A 23062-nucleotide genomic window follows, 5' to 3' on the forward strand; every position below is an offset into this window, starting at 1 on the left:
TTTTATTGGAACGAATTATCATATATATTTTGAATATTTACTCAAGCGGATAGGGTTATATTATTGTAAGAATGATGTATGTATTTTATTGGAATGAATAAGAGAGTCAAAGGTAAGATATTTGTAAATGACTTTCATTCCTACAGTTCTTGCTAGGAAATTAATTCACTCCCACTTTTAGATTTCTCACTCAAGTCACTGAGGAAGAAAATATTCAGTGTAGTTGTGTATTGAGAAGCCATCATGGTATTTTAAAGGCACTGTTCTATATATTACAGTATGACTCACTTCATTCTGTAGCTGCCAAAGGAACTGTCTTATGTATAGTCATTGGGATTGAGAAATTTTTGTATTTGGTCATAGAAATGATTGCTGACATTGATGATACCAAGTTTCAAAGTGGAAAACAGAAACTTGAAGATCATGTTTAAATGTTATAATACTGATATTTCTATGAGTAACAAAAGACTTGATAAGGAAAGTTATCCCATCTATTCTTGTCTGATCAATTGTTAAGATCAAAGAATATAATATATATGTGTTTATACATGTGTATGTACATATATGCACAGAGGTGTGTGTATATTCGTGTGTGAAGACAGCATAATGAAAGCCACCAGACACTGTTTTTAAAATGGGGGAGATAGATATAGATGCATATAGATGTGTAATATGCCTGTATGAAATTATCACCTCTTGTATTACTAATGGATGCTTATTCAAAAACAAAATTTATAAAAAGAATACAAAATTTCCAAATGTTTTGTTTTATGCTTAATTTAATGCTTCATTAAAATGTTGTCTCAAGTTATATATATGTATATAATACATATAATATATATGGTATATAAAAGATGAAAATTTTAACTTTGGTACTTTTAGCATAGGTCATTTTGTGCTTGATTGCTAACTTTGACCCTATGCTTTCCTTGTCTTTGTCAGTGCTAGCAGCTTTTTGGTTCTGGGAACAAAGTAATTTTTGGCATTTCTCTTTGGTTTATATGTTTATTCATTTGGGAACTCATCTGCCATTGCAGCTGTCAGAATTTGGCCTAACATAAATGTCTGAGGTGGATGATTGAGTGACTTGACGGGGAGTATCTTTTTATTCAACTGCTGATAACGTATAAGAAAGCATTTTAAAGTAATCATGTTTTCTAACTCACCAATACAAATATGTATGACATATGTATTTTGCCCTGAAATTTTAACTTTAAGTTTTAACTTTTTAGAAAGAACGAATGCATTAAATAAGATGGTAAATACTCACATTAATACAGACCATCCCTAAAATACCCTAAAATGTGTAAATTAAGTTATTTCATAAAACCAGTGTAAAATTGCTTCTAATTAGGACATAATTGTTTTTGACTTAACTAGTAATTGAGGTTCTCACTCATTTCATAATCCAAATAACTACTGGGCTAAATTTCATTTAAAACTATGTTATTTGGGCTACTCTTATTATAATTGACACTTTGTGATTTGATGCTTGAGAAGTCCTATTTATAGGTGACACTTTTAATAAAAATTACAATAAGTTTAGCAATATTTGTTTATTAATGTTTGCTATTGTCTTTCACCTCTCTAAACCCTATTAATTTTTCCAGGCCAAATTGAAGATTATCAGGCATAATGAATTTCCTCCTATAGCCGTTTGGACATAGTTTATAGTGCTTATTTCTTTTTGCCTGAACTAGTTTACTATATACATTTCTGCCTCCTGTATTGACTTCTAGAGGGCTATGACTGCCTCATAGGCATCATATATCTTTCACAGCACTTTTCTCAAGGAGTCAAGTAGTCATCCAAGTTGCCCAAATGTGAGTTCCTACTTTATTATATATCAACCATGGGACTGTCTCATCCCTTAAAAAGAATTGTTAGCATCAACTTCTTAGAGTTGTTGGTGAGGATTAATATAGTTTGTTGAAATGTTTTTGAGTTTTTTTGGTGCCTAACATGTAGGACATGGAATAACCTCCTCTTATTTTTTGTATTGAGACCTTGGAGGATGTGTCTTTTGGTCTTTATATCTCAGGCATATAATCTAGCATATGGTAAATGCTCAATAAATACTTGCTTGAGTGGAACTGACTGATTAACCTATTTTTAATCTTCCATTACAGCCCACTGTTTGTAACATGGAAGATTGGTCGAGACAAAAGATTGCGTGGATGCATAGGTACTTTTTCTGCCATGAATTTGCATTCAGGACTCAGGGAGTACACACTTACCAGGTGAACACCAATTTTTGTTACTTTTGCTTCTACATTCTAAACAAAAAGTTGATGAAACTTGAACCTGATATTTAACTCCTTTACTAAATTATTAACATTCTTCACTCCTTTCATATCAGTTTTCTTCTCTTTGACCAGTTACTTTATCCCTTATAAAATGTTATTGATATTTATTACCATAATATAAAATATTGTAATCACATGCCTTATGCTGTACATGCTTTGAAGTGATTTTTTTCCTTTCAGTGGCCAGCTTATGTAGTATAACTTGAAAAAAATCAGTTACCAAATATCCATGGGTTACCAACATATACTATTTCTATAATAGTGATTATGTTTTCTTTATTTAGACCTTTAACACATTTGTTATACTTTTCTGTAGTTTTGGAACTAAAAAGTGAACTAAGGAAGAAAATGATGTTCTAGCTTGCCAAATAATTATTCACATTCATCTTTTACCCCAAATTAATTGTAGCTTGCTTATTTGTTTCACGTAACACAAGGACAAAGTTAAGGTCCTCATTACAGTTGTTAAGATTATTTTTTCATTTTTGAGCTTGCCAGAAGCTATCTAGCATACCATCTGATTCTTTTTGTTCACATTTAGACTTCTAACAAAGTTTGTTCCAAAATTATTTCAAAAGAAGAGAATTCCTTAAATAATAAGCTATTAGTAAAGGAATTTCCTGTTTTTGTTCATATTTGGGGGGTTTTATCTGCTATAGTTTCTATAGCTTGGACATACACAGTGTCCAATAAGAAATTGGTCCTCACTCACTATTGGTAGTAGGGGCCATTTCTTAAACCACCAGAGGTATAGTGTATTTTGTTCTACATACTTAATAGGGATGTTTGGAGAATGAAATCATCACTCACCACTCTGCTTCAAGATTTGTGTTCTGGAATTTTCATTATCTTACTGTGGAACTATATAATAAATGTAGGCTCATGCTTCCAACAAATACAATTCTGTACATTTAGTATTGTCACTTTTGAAAGTGTGCAGTAGCACACAGCTACAAGGCTTTTTCAGCTTACACGAAGCTCAATAAAGTAAACACCAATGACTTAGAGAGTCATATTCTTTTTGTGGGGCATCAACTCAGGGCCTGGTGCTTTTGTGCTCAAGGCAGACTTCGGCCACATCTCTAATTTCCAGCTTTTTGGTGGCTAATTGGAGGCAAGAGTTTCACAGACTTTCCAGCATGAGCTAGATTGGTATCCCAATCCTTAAACCTCAGCCTCTTGAGTAGATAGGAGTATAGGTGTGAGCCACTGGCACTTGGCTATATTCATTTTTAGCTTTTAACAGGCATTACAAACTGGATGTTTGGACTTAACGTACAGACTGTAAGAGTCAAAACACATCCTAGAAAGAAAAATGCTGACCTACGTCTGTTAGATTTTTTTTTTTTTTTTTACATAAAGCACACTAGACTCATTTTGGGACTTGAGTGAAATCTCCTAGTGACTACCTTTTGTGGATAGAAATTTCACATTTAGTAAATAACCACAATTGACTGTACATTTCTTGACTTGTTTTGAGGCTTGTTCCTTAGCATTGCTTGAAAAAACATTTTGTTGCCAAGCAAGTTTAGGAATGTAACTAGTTAAAACACTTGATACTTGTTAATAAATGTAAACAGTGCTGCATATTGTAGTAAGTTTCAAAACCTTTTATGTTTTTGTAACTTTATTGTAACTTATTTGTAATTTTTATTGTAAAGATGATGTACAGAGGGGTTACAGTTACATAAATCAGGTATTATCTTTTTGAATAGTGTAACCCCTTTTCTCATTTTCTCCCAGGTTTTTCCTTCCCTTCCCACCAAGTTATACAGTTCATTTCCAACATAGTGTCTAGTGAGTATCACTGCTGAGTTAGTTCAGCCTTTGTCATACCCTTCCTCAAATCAGATAAATTTACAAGACAGAAAGTACAGAAATCAAAAATAGCAACCAAAGGCAAGAAAACAGAACAAAAAGAACCACAGGAAAAATAAAATAAAAAACTTCTTGATTCTAACTTCTTGGAACCTTTAATGTTAAAAGTGTTGTAGATATAAAATGCACCATTTCATACTTTGTGTGTGTGCACACACAAGCATGGGTGTGCAGGCATGCTTACGCTGGTGCTTGAACTCAGTACCTCAATGTTCTCACTTGGCTTTTTCCCTCAAGGCTGGTATTCTAGAACTTGAGCCATACCTCTCCTTCCATTTTTCTGCTGGTTACTTTGAGATAAGAACCTCATAGTCTTTCCTGTCCAGGTTAACTTCGAACTGTGAGCCTCAGATCTCAGCTTCTTCAGTCGCTAGGAATACAGGTGTGAGTTACCAGTGCCCAACTCAAAATGCAGCATTTTCTAGACTTCAGTTTATTTGACTACAGAAACCTGTTTTTCCCCTTAGTTGTATTAGGGATTGAACTTAGACTTGCTAATCAATTACTCTACCACTTAAGCCATGTTCCAAGTAGTTTTGCTTTTATCCCCTACGTGGTCTTTAGCTTTGCCTCATTAGCTTGAGACCACAATACTCAGACCACTGCTTCCTTGAGTAGATGGAATTATGGGTGTGAACCACCACACTTGGCTTGTTTTTGAGATAGAGTCTCATTAACTTTTGCCTGGGCTGGCCTCAAAAAGCAAGGGCCATTATTTTAGAAATAAATCTGTTAAGAAATTTGAATTTTCCTTTCTACTTGGCTAATAGAAAGCATATATTTGGTTATATAGAAACCCCTCCTGTTTTCTAGTGAAATTGAAGCAGAAATCCTATTATCAAGTATAATACACTTTAGAAATCTTCAGTAGTAGTAACTGGTAGTAATGTATTGTTTAAAGAAAATAAGAAATTATTTTGTCTACATAGGGAAGAAATGAGAATATCCAACTTTTTCAGACTTTATCACCAAGGGTAATTACTAGAATTGCAGTATATTTTTCTGACAATATTATGCCAGAGCAAGTTGTTCAAACAGTTAAACTTGGAAACTTGCCTATACTTATGCACCTTGTCTCACTCTGATAGTCTGTGGCTCTTCCTGTTTATTCTTCAAGTGTTTTCTCATGTTTCTATACAACTTCCTCACATTGTATAGAGCACATTAAAGAAAGATGTGTGGCTATGTATGACTTTGTGTTATGTACACATGCAAATATATGGGATTACTTGTCATTTTGTTTGGTTGGTATAATGTTATTTGACTAAATATCATGAATCAAGCTAGTTGAGAGAAACAGACAAAATACAAAATTATTTTAGTGTCACTAACAGTATGAAGTCACTTAAGAAATTTAAATGGGGCTGGGGATATGGCCTAGTGGCAAGAGTGCTTGTCTTGTATACATGAAGCCCTGGGTTCAATTCCCCAGCATCACATTAACAGAAAATGGCCAGAAGTAGTGCTATGGCTCAAGTGGCAGAGTGCTAGCCTTGAGCAAGAAAAGAAGAAGCCAGGGACAGTGCTCAGGCCCTGAGTCCAAGGCCCAGGACTGGCAAAAAAAAAAGTTAAAAAAAGAAATTTAAATGGGGGCTGGGCTTGTGGCTTAGTGGTAGAGTGCTTGCCTAGCATGCATGAAGCCTCGGGTTCGATTCCTCAGCACCACATACACAGAAAAAGCTGGAAGTGGCACTGTGGCTCAAGGGGTAGAATGCTAGCCTTGAGCAAAAGAAGCCAGGAACAGTGCTCAGGCCGAGTCCCAACTCCCAGCACTGGGGGAGAAAAAGAGAAAAATGAAATTTAAATGTATTTTTAAATCCAGTGTTGTGCTTATTTCTACATGTTATATTGTGAACAATTTAATAATTCAGATATTGCTTAGGACTTTTATGTGCGCAGCCTTCACAACTCTTTGTGTCTTATAACTTTTGGAACATGGTGGGTATACCAAGATTTGAGGGCACTCTCTAAAAATTAGTTGTTTTGTCCAAGACAATATCATCTACTTTGTTTGTACTCCGTGAATGTGTTAATCATTTCTATTAAAAATTGCCAAATAAAATGAAATATATATATATATATATATTGCAGATTAAGTTTTGATTCAAACCCATACAGTTTTAACATTAAAATACTTGTAGTCAAGTTGTAGGCTCTGATTTATCTTGTAAGACCTTACAAACAGTCTAAGTATTTCCCTCAAATTGTAAATATACATGCTATCCATGTAGAAAGCATGAAAATAAGGGAATTAACAACATAAACTATGGAATAGATGACTTGGGCTGGGAATGTGGCTTGGAAGTAGAGTGCTTGCCTAGCATGCACCAAGCCCTGGGTTTGATTCCTCAGCACCACATAAACAGAAAAAGCCAGAAGTGGCACTGTGGCTCAAGTGGTAGAGTGTTAGCCTTGAGCAAGAAAAGAAGAAGCCAGGGACAGTGCTCAGGCCCTGAGTTCAAGCCCCAGGACTGGCAAAAAACAAAAAAAAAATAGATGACTTATCCTTGTTCTTGGAGGCTCTCAGTAAAAGTTGTCAAGATTATAGCAACTAAACAGAGGAGACACAGCTGAGCATAACTCATAGAAGTCTATCCATAGAAGTTGGTGACATAGTGAACAATTTACTGTACTTATTAGTACTTAAGACTTCAAGGTACAAATGGTCTTTGTACCTGTTGAAAATTTTCTATTATTTACCAATTATTTAATAATAATAATTTACTAATCTAGTATTTACTTGCATTTATGACTTTTCATGTTAGAAAGCATAGATTTGTGTCTCCAGTTTTAATATGTAGGAAACATACTTTTGTACAGAAGAGAATTGCGATTACTAGAGGTGGATACAAACATCTTCACTCTTGAAAAGATTCCTTAAAATTTGTGTTAATAAATTGTCCCACACCATGCAGACCTACTTTTATTTATTGTAATGTAAATTCAAATTGGTAGTAAGTTTTTTAGACTGCATAATGATTAATAAAAACGTGAATGTGGTCTGTCACTACATGTAAGGGACTAAATTCTCTTGACTGTTGTACTTGGGCCTCTTACCAGTGCAGTAATTATGCAGGTGTTGGCAGTGTCTGAAGCTTGATTGGAAACTAGGCTTTTTTTTTTTTCTTGTGCTGCTTAAATTCTGAGAAATTATCAGTGGCAGTTTAATCCTTCCTAAGAAGCAGACTAATAACCACATCAAAGATGAAGTGTTTGTTTTGTTTTGGAGTTTGTTTTCTCTTGTCATTGATAACGTGTGTGTTTGTCGGTATGTATGTATGTATGTACATATATATGTATGTATGTATGAATGTATGAAAGAGGTAGAACAGGGATAGAAAGAGGAAGAATGAGAGAAATTACATATTATAATATTTATATTCTATTAGATTGAGATACTGAAAATAGTTAAGAAAACCTGCTTTATTGCTTTCAGAGATCCTAGCTACATCAAATAAGTCTCTGGATTACTAGATGTATTGCAAACCAAATCTCCTTTTTAATAGTGTAATGTAGCATTTTTCTAGAGCAGTATGAATTTATAAGCATTGTAGGTAGCATAATTATGTTTCCCCCTCAGGCTAAACTATTACGTACCAATTATTATTTTTTATTATTTTAGGTAACTTTATACATGGCCTATTGTGAGTAATTAAACAAGTTCTTCCTCCACCTTTGTGATATTAGTCCTGATGGTACTAACATCACCTAGATTAATTTTTTTATGAAAAGGAAAGCTGTACATGAGTCATTTCTGACTATACAGTATTCTCAAGGAAGCCTCATTCTGAAATGTTAAGGACAGACTATTTTTGGCAAATGTCTATGGTGGACTCCTGGCTAAAGTAGGCTTTTTTATGGAAATAAATTTGATGTGTCAAAGACACATGCAAAATCAATTACCTTAATTTCCAATTTAATTTCATTACTTATTTACCAAAAAGAAAATGGCTAGAAGAGTCTGAAACCTTATATTTAAATTTTTGGTATCTTCTGTTTATTGATTACCAGATAAGAAATAAAATGCTTGTCAGATTTTGTCAAGCACTTGATTTAATGTGCAGTTTTATATGCCCTTTATTCAGTGTTATCCAGAGAAAAGCATAGTGAAGATATTTACCTGCATTCATTAGGAGCCACCACTTTAACTGGTAGTTTAGTACACTTCTTCATTATCACAAGATTGGGTTACTGTGCAGAAATGTGGCCAGCAGAATGAAGACAGAGAGAGCAAAGAGCAAGAACCATTCCAAGCATGAGTAATGGCTCGTGCTTCATTGTTTGAATTCATATAGCAGCTATTGCCACAGAAATTAAGTCTAACAAGTTTATCAGATTCTAATTCCTTGGCACACCTCTCAGATCTCACTAGTTGCAATCTCCCTGCTACTTTTAAGACCCAGAGGTGCAATGCTTTGGGGCAGAAAAGAAGAAAAGGCAACCTGGAAAAAACTGGGAGAAAAGCTGAAAATGGGCTTTTTTTTAGTATCAGGGTTCATGCTTTTTAATTTTGATAGAATGGGAACTACACAAAATTTCAGCCATGTTTAAACTGATCTTCCTGACCTGAGTCTTTAATGTTATTAGAGAGATAATTATTATTCTAGGTAGAATGAGAATGTTTTCCATGTGATGCTGATGAACACAGATATTTCTTCTCTATGATAAAAGCTAATATGTATCTTGAGGAATTTTATGAAATTATTTCATTAGATCCATTCCTAGTTCACTGTGTGTAAAACCAAAACATTCTATGTCACTTTTTGATTTGTTGTTTATCCCATACGAACAAATAATTATATCAATATATTCAAGTTGGTATCAGCAAAATAAACATATTCAAGATGTTGGATATCTTGAAAGATCAGTAGTGTACTTTAGAGAGTAAGATGAACTGGTGACTGAAAGAAATTCTCTGAAATAGAGGACTATTAAAAGTGTGTATACAGAGAGAGAGGGAAAGAGAACAGTGAGAACCAAAAAGAACCTAGAACCAAGTTGGATTGTGTAATCTTAAACCTCAGAAAATGGAAACTAATGAAAGTTGATCATTTAGATTCTACTTTCCTTCTGTGTAAATAAAGTGAGGGAATCTATATTTTGGTTCAATATAATAAACTGCTATCTACCTCCTTTCTGAGAGTCATTGCTTGAGATAGTCTTCATTTCTCCAGATGGACTAAAATGGTAAAGCTAATTTAGAACCCAAATATTGGTGGAAATTATTACATTATGTGTGGCCTAAAATTTATACTGTTGACATTTAAAGATGTATTTTTATGTGAAGATTTATATGATAAACATGGGTTCTATTTACAGGTGTCAAAAGTGAACAAGAGTAGATTTGTATCTCAATGTTCTGAAAGAATAAGCAGGTTATATTGATCCTAGTGTAAAGTGATTATTCCTGTCTAGAATATCATACACAATATACTTTAAGGTTTCAAGAAGACAGTGTTACTAATAGTTAGACTAGTGAAATTGAATGTTGAGTGTCTCTTGCATGAATTTAATGTTAAAATGTTGGCATTATTGGGATATGAAATGAAGGTTTTGCTAGGCAGGCTAGGAATACTCTCTACCACTTGAGCCATGCCTACAACACTTTTGGGCTTTAACTATTTTTCAACTAAAATCCTTTGTTTTCTTTCTACATATGGCTAGTGGCAGTCTGCAACTATACCTCTGTGTAGTTGTATACCTTAATGCCTGGGCTGGCATAAGACCACCCCAGTACCCAAGATTACAGGCATCACCATCATGCATGTAGCCTATTAAAACTTAATTATTAAAATTTTAATTATTTTTGAGTTCGAGAATACTTATGAAAAAATTTCCTTAAAAGGTGTAAGAAATGCTGGCTGCTGGTGGCTATGTATGAATTCTAGTTACTCAGGACTCTTGAGATCTGAAGATCATGGTGCAAAGCCAAGCTGGGCAGGAAAATTTGTGAGACGCTTCTGTCTAGCCAGCAAAAAAGTTGGAAGTAGAGCTGTGGCTCAAGTGGTGGACAACCAGCCTTGATTGAAAAAGCTAAGGAACAGTTTGTAGGCCCTGAGTTCAACTCCCAGGACTGGCACCAAATAAAACAAAGCCTTTCTCTGGGTTGTTTCTATTCTCTCAATGTTTAAAATGCTTAATATGTATATATTTGAGGTAGTAATTCTTAGAAAAAAGTCTTTTTTACTATTTCAGTTTATTTTCCTTTAAGATAGAAAACCTGTTAGTCCTTTGTCTTGCATCATAGTTTTTTTAGAAAAAAAATGAAGATTTTCTTAGATTCCTTTTTAATTTTAAAATAAAGTATATACTTTCTATAAAAGTTGTATACTAGGGACGACATTAACAAGTTACTTCTAGTTAACAAAGAAATCATTATAGATTGGGAGATTATAAAATAAATGAAATTGATAAAGGGAAATTTTAGATTTAAAAAAATATACTGGAATTAGAATGTTATAGATGCTAGGACTTTTAAAAGATGGAAACAGTATTTAATACTGTTCTAGTGTGAATGAAGCTAATAGCATATGTGAGGTATACTTTTCAGTATGTTTGAAATTTAAAGTGAAGAACATGCATTTCTAAAGTATAGACTTAACAATTGAGCCTATGTTCAGAAAACTCATTTTGGTTGTCTTTGGTAGACTTTGTTTTTGTTTTTTTTTTTGCCAGTCGTGGGGCTTGAACTAAGGGCCTGAGCACTGTCCCTGGCTTCTTTTTTGCTCAAGGCTAGCACTCTACCACTTGAGCCACAGCGCCACTTCTGGCTTTTTCTATATATGTGGTGCTGAGGAATCGAACCCAGGGCAACATGTATACGAGGCAGGCACTCTTGCCACTAGGCCATATTCCCAGCCCCTGTCTTTGTAGTCTTATTTCAGTAAAAATTATCTTGTAAATATATTGAAAGTATAGGCTCATCGTTCAAATTAGATTAGCATATTACTGACCCCATTTTTAACCTTTGGGTTTTGAAAAATTTCTACATTAAAATACTGGCGTTTGTGTTCTTTTAGTGGTCAAAGATAAAATTAGAAAAAGCTATAACAAATTCTTTAAAAGATTTAATGAATTCGATTACCTAGAATTCAACTTCCTCTTGCTATAGAAGTCCAGTTACCTTCAGGCCTGATTTCCATGTTCCCAGCTGATTAAAAAAGGTTCCAACTGTAGCCACTTCATTGGGCTAGCAGGAAACAGAATCTGCTTTTTCAATTATATATTTTTTACAATTTCTAAGTCGTTATACAAAGGATTTACCATTCAATAAATCAGTTTATAAGTACAATGCATCTTGAGAATCTCTTTTTTCTTCAAATTTTTATTATCAAACTGATGTACAGAGAGGTTACAGTTTCATACATTAGGCATTGGATACATTTCTTGTACTGTTTGTTACCTTGTCTTCAGCCTGCTTTTAACCTAAACCAATATTCTATGGATTTGCTTAACTAGGCCTACACAAGTATTCTAGGCCTTTGAAGTGAGTGGTGCTGTGTTGCCTATGAAAAGCAGTGAACAACTGTGTATTACTGGTTGAACACATACTGCTAATTAGGTCTTAGTCCTCATCCCCTTTGGGGGCCCTGTTGCTTTGTTTTGTTCCATATCACTGACTATATCACAAACTCCAGGCAATTGATACAGTGGGCTTAGACAGAGCATGCACATGATTTCAGTAACAAACTCAAATTCCAGCATCATTCCCACACTTGCTGCATTTGAGATATCAACATTTAGTATTCCATGAATTTACAAGAAAAAAGAAAGAATTTTATAGTGGTGTTCATTTATTTTCAAAAGCTCTTTGAAAAAGGCCATTGTGATGTTGGGAAGAAAACTCTTTGTTTTGTTTTTTTTTTTTTTGGCCAGTCCTGGGCCTTGGACTCAGGGCCTGAGCACTGTCCCTGGCTTCTTCCCGCTCAAGGCTAGCACTCTGCCACTTGAGCCACAGCGCTGCTTCTGGCCGTTTTTTTTTTTTTTTCTGTATATGTGGTGCTGGGGAATCGAACCTAGGGCCTCGTGTATCCGAGGCAGGCACTCTTGCCACTAGGCCATATCCCCAGCCCAGAAGAAAACTCTTTATTTAATTAGCAAAATCAAGAAACCAGGTTGTCCCCTCAACAGGCCTGAAAATGCTATGCATGAGGGAGAATTCAGGCTGGAAACTAAACCTTAAAGCACCCTGAAGAAATTATTACTTTTCCTGTCATATGTTTCCACCTCTAATCGACTAGTGGCCCTGAATGGGAATCATTTCATAATGCTAGATTTCATCTCAATCAACTCTTAGCTTTTTAATGGTAAAAGTATGGCAGTGTGTAACTCATATGCTGAAAATAGTTCTTTTGGGGCATATATATTTTTAAAGAGTGCCTTTGAAAGTTCTCATCATTGTGTATTGAGATGTTCAATGCCTCAATTATCAGCTCACTAAGGTGTGTGCGTATTGTTGAAGACTACGTGTCCTCCTATGCTGTTGCATCTTCTGCTTCATTGCTTTTATTATTGCTCAGAGCAGCATATTTAGCCCATTAGCTGCCCCATTAGCCACTATGAGTATGAACATGCCCATTGGTACCACTAACCTCTCCTCAGTTGGTGTTGATCCTTATATCTAAGTCAAGACCTCTTGCACCCACCTTTCTCATCTAGAGTGTAAGCAAAAGTCATTATGAGACACACATTTCATTTACTATTAATGGTCTGCAGTGCCACTGTGTTCTGCTTGGCCCTGTCTGTTTCCTAATCTCCTAACTCCTCTCTTCCTCTTTCCCTTCAAACAGTGGGCCTTTACCATGCTATCTTCTTTTCCTTAGTACATATCAAAGGTGGTCCCTCCTCAGTGCCTTTTTCTTTACCTGGAACAATCAATCTCTTCTCTGATTCCCCTGTACTTTTCTTCCCCTCTTCCCTCATATCCCTACTTAAATGTCTTAGTATATTATATACAGGGTCCTTTTTATATTAGTATTTTTTACTGTTAGCTTTAAAATACTGTCATATACTGGTTATGATATATTCCGACTTCTGAAAGAAAGTAATGAGAATAGCTAAGAAACGAAAATATATTGGTAGCAATTTCAGTGTTGTTCTTTTTCTCTTACTCATTAGCTAAGGTTTTATAAAATGAAAAGAAACAACCTTCATCAAAAAATTAAAAAATGACCCTACAATCGGTCACTATCTCATTTCTGTTGAGAAGATCCTTTTAAAAATACATACATATAAAACTGAACATTGAACATAATGTAATCAGTCAAGATTTCTAGTTGGGTCTATTCACCAAGTTATCACTCTCTTTTTTCTTATTTATTGTCAAACTGATGTACAGAGAGGTTACAGTTTCATACGTTAGGCCTTGGTCTTGTACTGTTTGTTATCTCCTCCCTCTTTCCCACCTCCTCCCTTCTCCTTTCCCTCTCCTCCGATGAGTTGTTCAGTTCATTTACACCAAATGGTTTTGCAAGTATTGCTTTTGGAGTCGTTTATCTTTTTATCCTTTGTCTCTCGATTTTGTTATTCCCTTTCACTTCCCTAGTTCTAATACCAGTATATACAGTATCCAGGGTACTCAGATAAGATACAGTGATAGTGCAGGTACAAGCACAGGAAGGGGATACAAGAGGATCATCAACAATAGAAGCTACGGTTTCACATGGCATGTTGAAAGTGATTACAACAGTGATATAACAGTAATTTCCATAACATGGAGTTCATTTCACCTAGCATCATCTTATGCGTTCATAGGGGCATAGGTATTAGGCTCTTGCGATCCTCTGCTGTGACTAGCCTAAACCTGTGCTAATTATTCCTTATGAGGGAGACCATAGAGTCCATGTTTCTTTGGGTATGGCTAACTTCACTTAGTATAATTTTTTCCATGTCCTTGCATTTCCTTACGAATGGGGTAATGTCATTCTTTCTGTTAGAGACACACAATTCCATTGTGTATATGTACCACATTTTCCTGATCCATTCATCTACTGAGGGGCATCTGGGTTGGTCCCATATTTTAGCTATGACAAATTGTGCTGCGATGAACATTGTTGTGCTGGTGGCTTTAGTGTGATTTTGTTTGTGGTCTTTTGGGTAGATGCCCAAAAGTGGGACTGCTGGGTCATAGGGGAGCTCTATGTTTAGCCTTCTGAGGAATCTCCATACTGTTTTCCAGAGGGGCTGAACCAGTTTACATTCCCACCAACAATGAAGTAGGGTTCCCTTTTGGCCACATCCCCTCCAACATTTATTATTGTTAGTTTTCTTGATAAAGGACATGCTTACTGGGGTGAGGTGGAATCTCAATGTTGTTTTGATTTGCATTTCTTTTATGGCCAGTGACGTAGAGCACTTTTTCATATGTCTCTTGGCCATTCTCATTTTCTCATCAGAGAAGTCTCTTTTCAAGTGTTTAGCCCAGTTATCTCTTAACCCCATTCATTCCTCCCCAGTCATTGTCTGGATTTTCCTTCTGGCTCACTCACTTGTTTAACTACTTCTGTAAAAACCATTTCATACTAGTCATCACATTTACTTTTATTCATACAAATCTATGAAGCTCTCCTGCTTAAAGGATCTACTATTACTATTATCAGTACAGAAGACATCTCATACTTCTAAGAAGCATGGCAAAAAAGGCCCTAAACTCACAACTCAAGTATGTACAATTATTTACCACTTCCTCAATATATTCTTTAATGTCTTTCTGCCTCTGAACTTTTTTTCCTGCCAACTATTAATCACCCCATTTCTACCCAGTCTGCTCCTACCCATCCTTCAAGGTTCAGCTTGTTGGCTACTTCCTCTGTGAAAGTTCTTTAATGTTTCCCAGAAAACTTGGACAGTGTCCATTCCCACAGCACTATGTTCAGGCCTCTGTTATAAATACCAAACTAGTTGTCATTATTAATTTTATATGGATGGGTCTCCCTTTAAGAAAAGCCCATCTCATTGCTTTGGAGCAACTTTACTTGGTAGCCATGTCTATTCTCTTCCCTTTCTGTATGCTTCTGGTACCTTTTGTCACCTTTGTTGCTGCAAGTTCACTTGAGCCATGCTGACTGATAGTGAAAGGGTTGGTTTAAGGCCACTTGGGAACAAAGATCCTTAGTCTGCCAGAGCACTTCATGAAAATAGATAAGCATCAGGTTGATCTCTGGTCATAAGAACTGTAAGTGATTAAATAATGAGATGAATTGATGTTTGCCATGGAGCCATAATGCTCAAAAAGATCTGGCCAAGTATGGTGTTTTATATCTTGGGAGGCTGAAGTCATGAGCTCAAGTTCAGCTTGAGCTACATAGTAAAACCTTGTCTTAAAAAAAAATAAACAGAAAACAAAGAAGCAGCCAAGTGCCCATTGCTCACACCTATAGTCCTAGCTAGTCAAGATGCTGAGATATGAGGATCACAGTTTGGAGCCAGTCCTGACAGAAAAGTCCATAAAACCCTTATCTCCAATTAAGCAGCAAAAATCCAGAAGTGGAGCTGTATCTTAAGTGATAGTGTGTCAGTCTTGAATGAAAAAACTAAGGGACAGCATCCAGTCCCAGAGTTCAAGCTCCAGTATTGGCACACAAAAAAAGAGTAATCAAGGGGCTGGGGATATGGCCTAGTGGCAAGAGCGCTTGACTCGTATACATGAAGCCCTGGGTTCAAATCCCCAGCACCACAAATATAGAAAATGGCCAGAAGTGGCGCTGTGGCTCAAGTGGCAGAGTGCTAGCCTTGAGCAAAAGGAAGCCACGGACAGTGCTCAGGCCCTGAGTCCAAGCCCCAGGAATGGCCAAAAAAAAAAAAAAAAAAAAGTAATCAAATCCAACTCTTATCAGATACTTTACATCTGTGTAAAAAATATACCAAGAAATATGCATTAGTTTCTATCTGAATTATCTCCCTCAGCTTAGCACTCATTACCAGTTAAGTAGCTTATTTCGTTTTTGATCAACTCTAAACTTACTGCCACAACTGCAGTTACCACATAGTGATCATTGAAATTCCATAAGTCAAAGATGCCTGTATTTAGTTAGCACTTTTTCTTTGAAGAAAGACATATTAACCAGCAGTGCCTAAACTTACCAAATAATATCTGTCTTTAGAAGTTTAGGAGTATTAAGATACATAGCTTTACAATTGACTTCCATCGACCCACCTGTAGCAATTTTAACTGGTCTCTTTTTGAAACTTTTGAAACAGTTGCCACCAGGACTTATCTTACTGCCTACATTAGACTTGTGGAGTCAGCTGGGCTAAACAACATAGACATTTAAAGACAGAGCCAGTATTAGATCTATTGATTGCTCCAATACTTTATGCCACAGAATTGGATCTAGGGTTAGAGCACAGGCCTCTTGACACTGCATTGATCTATCATTATAATTTATACAGTACAAATATCCAGGAAAGCATTTATTTCAGTTTTATTTTAAAACAGAGACGATTTCAAGAAGCTCTGTAAATAGTCATTTTTGTAATATAAAGGCAAGTTACCTGCTTTGTGCCCATTTTTTTTTTTTTTTTTTGGCCAGTCCTGGGACTTGGACTCAGGGCCTGAGCACTGTCCCTGGCTTCTTTTTGCTCAAGGCTAGCACTCTGCCACTTGAGCCACAGCGCCCCTTCTGGCCATTTTCTGTATATGTGGTGCTGGGGAATTGAACCCAGGGCCTCATGTATACGAGGCAAGCTCTCTTGCCACTAGGCAATATCCCCAGCCCATTTTTTGGTATAGTTTCCTAAAATGAAGAATATTTTTAGAGCTTTTTAATAAAAATTACAGGAATAATAGGAAAAGAGTTTTTAAGTGGTTAGCCTATTTTTACCATTCTTAGATTTTTTACAATAGGGGCTAAAATATAATAAAATTACCCTGATTATATATTTTTATTTTACGTGAGTTTTGGGAATGGCAAGGAAGATATTTTAAATACACATGAACATTTATACAATTTTGAGGGAAACAGCAATGAAAAACTTAGAAGTATAGGCTTCTGAGTATTATTTGTTTCTTCCCCCAATCCAGCTGAAAACTTTTCATCTGGAACAAACAGTATACATAATTTAGAGTCCTGTTCCTGGTATAGTTGTTTTAAAAATGATAGTGAAAAAAAATAAATTAGTACAAACCATAAAAAAACCAAGCAACAACAAAAAAAATAAATAAAAATGATAGTGAAAACATCTCTCATTTTTTATTCCTATACCGCCTATTAGAATAGTGATATTAGTTGGTACACTATCCCTATCACATGTATAGGATTTCAAAGAATTTTTGTCAACAGACCGTCTCATTTCACACATTGAGATTCCACATATCTGATCATGCGAACATTGCAAATTAATGGTGCACTGAAAGAAAATCCAGCATATGACTAGAGATGCTAGCCCAGAAATGGGCGTTTTTAGTCATTCAGGATGTCAGAGAGACTAAACAGTGCATTAAAGTGTCATTTGTAAGCTAAGTCACAATCAAGAGAAGTGGGAGGAATGAATGATAGGGCCTAGTAGAACAAAATTTTTCCTCAAATAATTTGAGTGTCAGAGTTGATTGCTGCTGTTCTATTTCTGTGAAGTTGTATCACATTTTAAGTTCAAGTCTAAGAAAAAATTTCCAGAAGGAAAAATAAAAAAATTCAACATAAATGAATTTGTAAATTAGCTTATGGCTTTACACGTTTTACACTGCAGATTCCTTCTTCAGTTTCCTAAAGGACTCACCTGGGATTTCCCTATTGTAGCTCTTGCCTATTTGTCTTCCCTACTACTGAGGTTGGTGGTCCCTTGAGGATATAGCCTAAGTCTTTCACATCTTTACAGCTCCAAAATATCTGTCAAGATTTAGGCATAGCACACAATAAGTGTTGGAAGAAGAGTCTGTTCCCTCAGAATATTGAAATAATTATTTAAAGGCAATTAAGGAAGGTACTGGGGATCCGAGTCTATAAAAGAAGTGAGAATTAAAGACTAAAAACATCTCTGAAAGTATTGTCATAGGAAAACAAATGTATCTGCAAAGATGATTTACTTTGATTTGTAGTGATTATTTCTAAGGTTAGAAATGTCTGTATTCTTGTTTTCTATTTATAATCTTAAGTCAAGGACACTTATTACTCATCACTTGCCTTATAACTGCATCATTTGTTACCCAATAAAAGATGGAAATACTCAGTTCTTATCGGAACCTTCAGGTAGACAAAATACTTAACTATTCTAGTTGTACATGTTAAGTTCTGCTACCATAAAAATGAAACAATTCAAATACAAAATTGAAATGTTTTCTCATGCATAACCCTATATATACTCATTCTACAAACGAAATTAATAAGAATAAGAAGTAGCTTGAAAAAAAGAAGGATGACACATGACATCCTATGTGTTACCTGTGGCACACATTTGTAACTAACAAGAATTTATAAAACAAGATATTGGCCAGGTGCCAGTGGCTCATGTCTGTAATCCTGGCTACTCAAGGAGGCTGAGATCTGAGGACTGCAGTTTGAAATCAGCCTAGACAGTAATGTCTGTGAGACTCATCTCCAATCAACTACCACTTGAGCTCAAGTGGTTGAGCTCTCTAGCCTTAAGCACAAAAGCTCAGGGACAGCACTTAAGCCCTGAGTTTAAGCCCCAATAGAGGCAGGTGTACACACAGACACATACACACACATATACCCAATACCATGAAGCTACACATTATAACTGCTGCATGCACTACTGCTCATATATTTAGTCTCTATTGAGAGGGATGCTCATTTCTCTGAAGTTTTGCTTATAGTTCCTAGCTCTATAGAGGTGATAGCTTTTCAGAAGCACTCTTCCTGTGACAGCTGAATACTTTGGGAAGACCATAAAATTTCAGATGAGCAATCCTAGGTCATGGCTTTCACATTTTGTCATTTGTTAATATCTAGTTAATTATGTTTGATTCTCCTAATGGATAGAACCACTTAGAGAGGTTGAATTGATACAGAATTAAAACTTCAACAAGTGAAACAGTATTCCACATCTTTTTCCCAAAGAAGAGAGTTAAGATATTGACTGGAGTATTTTATCATTATATTTAGCAAGTTCCAAAAAGTCCTTTTGAGAGTTAGCCTCTAAGGGCTCTTCCTCTAAGGAATCCCACCCTGTTCTGAGCATAATTTTCTTCCTCATTCTCTGTGAAGTAAATACCACACAATAAGTGTCTGTATAATGAATAAACAACTTGGAAGTTACATGGACTGCTCAATATAATAAAGGGTGGTTACAGGGGGGAGAAGTCCTTTTATCGTTCCAATTTTAGTATATGTGCTGCCGAAGCAAGCACGAGAAGTCCTTTTAATAGGAATTTTGTAAAAATGGGTTAGTTTCAACAATACATCTAACACATAAAGATGTGCATGTAAGACATTTGAGGAGGTTATGGCAGGAGAAGGGATTTATTGTACTTAACAATTGCCAGTAGTCAGGCCTCTTCCAAGTTGTGATTTTGTAAGACTTGGAAATTAAGTGGGATCAAAACTACTCAGTCTTTTAGTGGGAAAAGATCCAAATCCAGATGCAGCAAGGAGCAGTGAGTGATTCAGAACTAATGTACTCTATCTGGGGTTTCCTAGCTAGTTTTTAGTAATATGCTTATTATTGCCCTCTTTATTCTGTGTGTGTGAGGGACTGGGGGCTTTGTGGCTTTTTGCTTGAACTTGTCCAGCTGAATCTACTGTAAGAGGTCTTCTTTCATTGGTATTATATTACTACAAATTTCAATGCTCTTTCTGTTCTACTTATTTTCTTAATAAGGCAATTCAAACTTAGGACAGTTACTGTATAGTTCCAAAACTTGACACACATGTGTGCGTGCACACGCGCACCCAGTATTTCCTCTAAATATACTGCAATTATAACAACACTGCTGAAGTTAAAGATAGAATTTGTTATAAATTCTGACAATCTTGCTTCTTAATTAGGATGAAGTAATGGCTATTCATATCAGTTCTGTATTTATTGAATACTTAACTGAGAATAAGTTACTGTGTAGGCACTATGAAACTACAATGATGAATATTACAGAGTATCCTCAAGGAACTTATCGCCTTTTAAAAGAATTCATTGTTTTGAAGCCTCTTAAGAAAGATTGATTTGTACAGAAATTATAATGAGGAATGTAACAAAATACTACTTCAGATATAGATGCAGTAGCACTGGAGGTTTGGGTAAATTTGTTGACGGTTATATAGATTAGAGAAGGTTTTACAGAAAAACTAACACTTAAGTTGAACCTATATGGACATTTAAGACTCACTTTCAACACTCAAGAATGAGGAACTGGAGAAAGTACATATTATTTGTTCACAAACCATCTTGAACTAAATGTAAGAAAATAAAAGTGTAAGTTCTTTGGAAGAGAACTGTAACTAACCATAATATACTGAGGACAGTAAGGGAGGAAATTTTACTCTTGGGCTAGATTTTTTTCCAAAGGCACCAAGTGGCCATTCAAAACTTATCATCCAAGGAATAATCTTATTACAGATGATTTAGGCTGCTTATACATGGGATAAAATGGAAAGAATAGAGATTAGAGAAGAAAGATTTAGGAAGCTAATGCATGCATGTGCCCTTAGTGAAGCTTGAATTCAAGACGTTGGCACGATCCCTTAGCTTTTTGGTTCAGGATTGGTATTGTACCATTTGAGCCACAACCCTACTTCCAGCCTTTTTGCTGTTTAAATGGAGATAGGAGTGTTATGGGGTTTTCTGCCTTTGTTGGCTCTGAATTTCAATCCTTAGATCTCAGCTTCCTGAGTAGCTAAGACTCCAACCTCATATGAGGTAGTACCTGACGTTGGAGGTTAGTTTTAAATATTTTAAATTAGAGATATTACAGGCCAGAAATTAAGTTAGTACTAAAAGGAAAGCAAAGACGTAATAGAGACAAGTAAGTAACTGATTAGAATGGGAAGTAAGGTAAAATGAAGAGCTGAAGATAGCTACAAATATTCCTTATATAAAGTAGGAGAAAATAATATTAAGTGGTAGCCAATTCCAAGGGAGCTGCATATTTTGATATAAGAGATTTGTTTTTTATGTCAGTGTAATTTTAATTAATCTTAGATGATCTTTTTCCCCTATTCTGAGCTTGCATATGTTTCTATTAAAAATTTACTAATTTTTCTTTCAAGATATAGTAGTAAGAGCGGAATATATGACTTAATATTATATGCTATGCTTTATTATTTTAACATATTATTGTAAGTTATATGTACCTTAGCTTCTTTGCTCAAGGCTAGCATTCTGCCACTTAAACCATAATTCCATTTCTGGCTTTTTGCTAGTTAGTTGGAAGTAAGAATCTCATGGACTTTCCTTCCTGGGCTGGCTTCAAACCTTGGTCCTCAGACCTCAGCCTTCCTGAGTAGCTAGTCTTACAGGCTTGAGCCATGGGCATCTGGCCTGAAAGATAGTTTTGTAGGGCACCAATTGAATGTAGGAACATTGATGCTTTGACATTTACTGAAGTACATAACTCTCACAATTCCTCTTCTAACCAAAAATACATTTTGTGGATGAGAAATCTATAAAGAAAAAAATGTTTGTAAACATTAGGTTGTTGTTATGGAATTTAAATATCGGTACGTACTACCTAAGAACATCTGGGTTTCAAGACGAATTAAAATAGATTCCAGACTTCCTTGAAGGTAAACAGCATATCTGTTGATTTGACTAGTAGAATGGAAGTGAACTGGATTCTGATTATGATAAAAGTCACTGTCTTCTATTCCATCTATTTAGCAATATTTTGGGGGTAATTTGTTCTCCTTAGGGGAGCTTTCCAGATGTTTTGTGAGTATGATTCCAATTTACAAGAGTTGTTTTTATATTGCCAAATGAGGTCTTAACTCTGAAACTCTGACTGGGTGTAATTCTATCCAAAGGGTCCTCAGGGTTCTGTGCAATGTGTGTGGGAGTACCCTGTGACACTTTGGCTCCTTGACTTGCCTAGACTCAATTCTGCCTGGGAAAGAATAGGAGAAGTTTCTTGGAGGCAGAGTCCAGCTCTCATTGCAGTAATTTACATTAACAAAGAAAATAACAGTTCCAGCTATCATATGGGGTCATTAAGTTTTGAGCAATCATCCTATAATGCTAGGAAAATGAGTAGCTAAGTACCACACAAACAATTTATATGGCTCCTTAGATACAGGTGTTGACTTGTATTTTCTAAAGGGAAGAGAAGCCTGGAAATGGGTTACTACACTGTACACATTGTAAAAAAAAATACTATTTTCAAAGAAGAAATTATGAATATGTTAATACTTGTATATCATGGTGAAATAAATTTAGACAAGTGTCCAAATGGTTTTATGATTGCATTCATTTTTAATATCTATGTAGTAGTCAATGCTTAAGTTTCAGTGCAAGTATGAATCATGACTTTTTATAATGCTCCATAAACACTCCCCAACTTGTTGGAGCAAATCTAAACTGCCTCATTTTGCCTAGCAGCTGCTGCGTGCCCTATGTTTGCTGACTACCTTAAATATTTTCCCAAGCAAAATTCCCATTTAAAGAGTCACAGGCATATGTTGTTCGGTTGTGGATGACTTTGACTCCCTATAAACACCACTAATACAGGGGTGACACAAATGAATAACCAAGTACATAAGTCTCTTCCATTTAAATGAGAGGAGAGGTTTTTCCCTAAAACCATTTTAAAGGTTTTTCTCTTCTGTAAAATTCACTGGCTAGAATTTCACTTTTGTTGGAACATTGGACTATGATTATTTTATTCAGTATTACTATATAAGCCTTTGAAAAGACACCTATCAATTTCAGTGTCCCAAATTTTCTTAAGTAAACACATGTGGTGGCGGTTCTGGTATTTTTTAAGGTTTCCATAG

General features: G+C 35.5%; 1 protein-coding gene across 1 annotated transcript in view; it reads left to right on the forward strand.

Moving 5' to 3' along the window:
• Nucleotides 1–23062, forward strand: part of Ammecr1 (AMMECR nuclear protein 1) — a 118782-nt gene that overhangs the window by 59386 nt on the left and 36334 nt on the right. Inside the window, exon 2 of the mRNA XM_048336906.1 lies at nucleotides 2130–2240. Within this exon, the coding sequence (XP_048192863.1) occupies nucleotides 2130–2240 (111 nt within the window). The remainder of the gene's footprint in view (nucleotides 1–2129; nucleotides 2241–23062) is intronic.

This window comes from Perognathus longimembris, chromosome 28 (genome assembly GCF_023159225.1).
Source record: "Perognathus longimembris pacificus isolate PPM17 chromosome 28, ASM2315922v1, whole genome shotgun sequence".
Taxonomy (NCBI): domain Eukaryota; kingdom Metazoa; phylum Chordata; class Mammalia; order Rodentia; family Heteromyidae; genus Perognathus; species Perognathus longimembris.